The sequence below is a fragment of the Perkinsus marinus genome, assembly GCF_000006405.1.
Source record: "Perkinsus marinus ATCC 50983 genomic scaffold scf_1104296953998, whole genome shotgun sequence".
Taxonomy (NCBI): Eukaryota; Perkinsozoa; order Perkinsida; family Perkinsidae; genus Perkinsus; species Perkinsus marinus.
Window position 1 is genome coordinate 1 of NW_003208265.1, and position 938 is coordinate 938.

The window sequence follows — 938 nt, forward strand, 5'->3', positions numbered from 1 at the left end:
TTCGCCAGTCACAGGAGCTGCAGTAGTGACAGGCACCTCATCGGTCACAGCAGCTGTGCTGACCGGGAAAGGGGACGTTATAGTAGTAGTAGGCTCAACAGGAGCACCGATCGTAGTCGTGACAGTCGCAGCCTCCGTAGCGACCTGGGTGGTAGCATCAGAGTCATCCTTGTCTCTTCCCGGAGCTTCTCCAGCTGCCGTGGTGATAGTCACCTCGCCAGTCACAGGAGCCGCAGTAGTGACAGCGACCTCATCGGTCACAGCGGGCGTACTGACCGGTTGAGGGGACGTCATAATAGTAGTAGGCTCAACAGAAGCACTGATCGTAGTAGCGACAGTCGCAGTCTCAGTAGCGATCGGGGTGGTAGCATCAGCATCATCCTTGTCTCTTCCCGGAACTTCCCCAGCTGCCGTGCTGATGATCACTTCGCCAGTCACAGGAGCTGCAGTAGTGACAGCAACCTCATCGGTCACAGCAGCTGTGCTGACCGGGAAAGGGGACGTGATAGTAGTAGGCTCAACAGGAGCACCGATCGTAGTCGTGACAGTTGCAGCCTCCGTAGTGACCTTGGTGGTAGCATCAGAGTCATCCTTGTCTCTACCGGGAGCTTCCCCAGCTGCCGTGCTGATGGTCACTTCGCCAGTCACAGGAGCTGCAGTAGTGACAGCAACCTCATCGGTCACAGCAGCTGTGCTGACCGGGAAAGGGGACGTGATAGTAGTAGGCTCAACAGGAGCACCGATCGTAGTCGTGACAGTTGCAGCCTCCGTAGTGACCTTGGTGGTAGCATCAGAGTCATCCTTGTCTCTACCGGGAGCTTCCCCAGCTGCCGTGCTGATGGTCACTTCGCCAGTCACAGGAGGTGCAGTAGTGACAGCCACCTCATCGGTCATAACAGCTGTACTGGCCGCCACTGTGGCATCGACAGTAGCTTCAG

The 938-nt window shown here is 57.0% G+C and overlaps 1 protein-coding gene across 1 annotated transcript; it reads right to left on the reverse strand.

Annotated features, from left to right (window-relative positions):
* Positions 1–63: 63 nt before the first annotated feature.
* Pmar_PMAR007388 (Syndecan-3 precursor, putative) lies at positions 64–894 on the reverse strand (the record flags this gene model as incomplete). The annotated part of the gene is made up of 1 exon (XM_002776175.1): positions 64–894. A coding segment is annotated over one exon (831 nt), but the record flags the coding sequence as incomplete, so codon positions are not given.
* Positions 895–938: the final 44 nt, after the last annotated feature.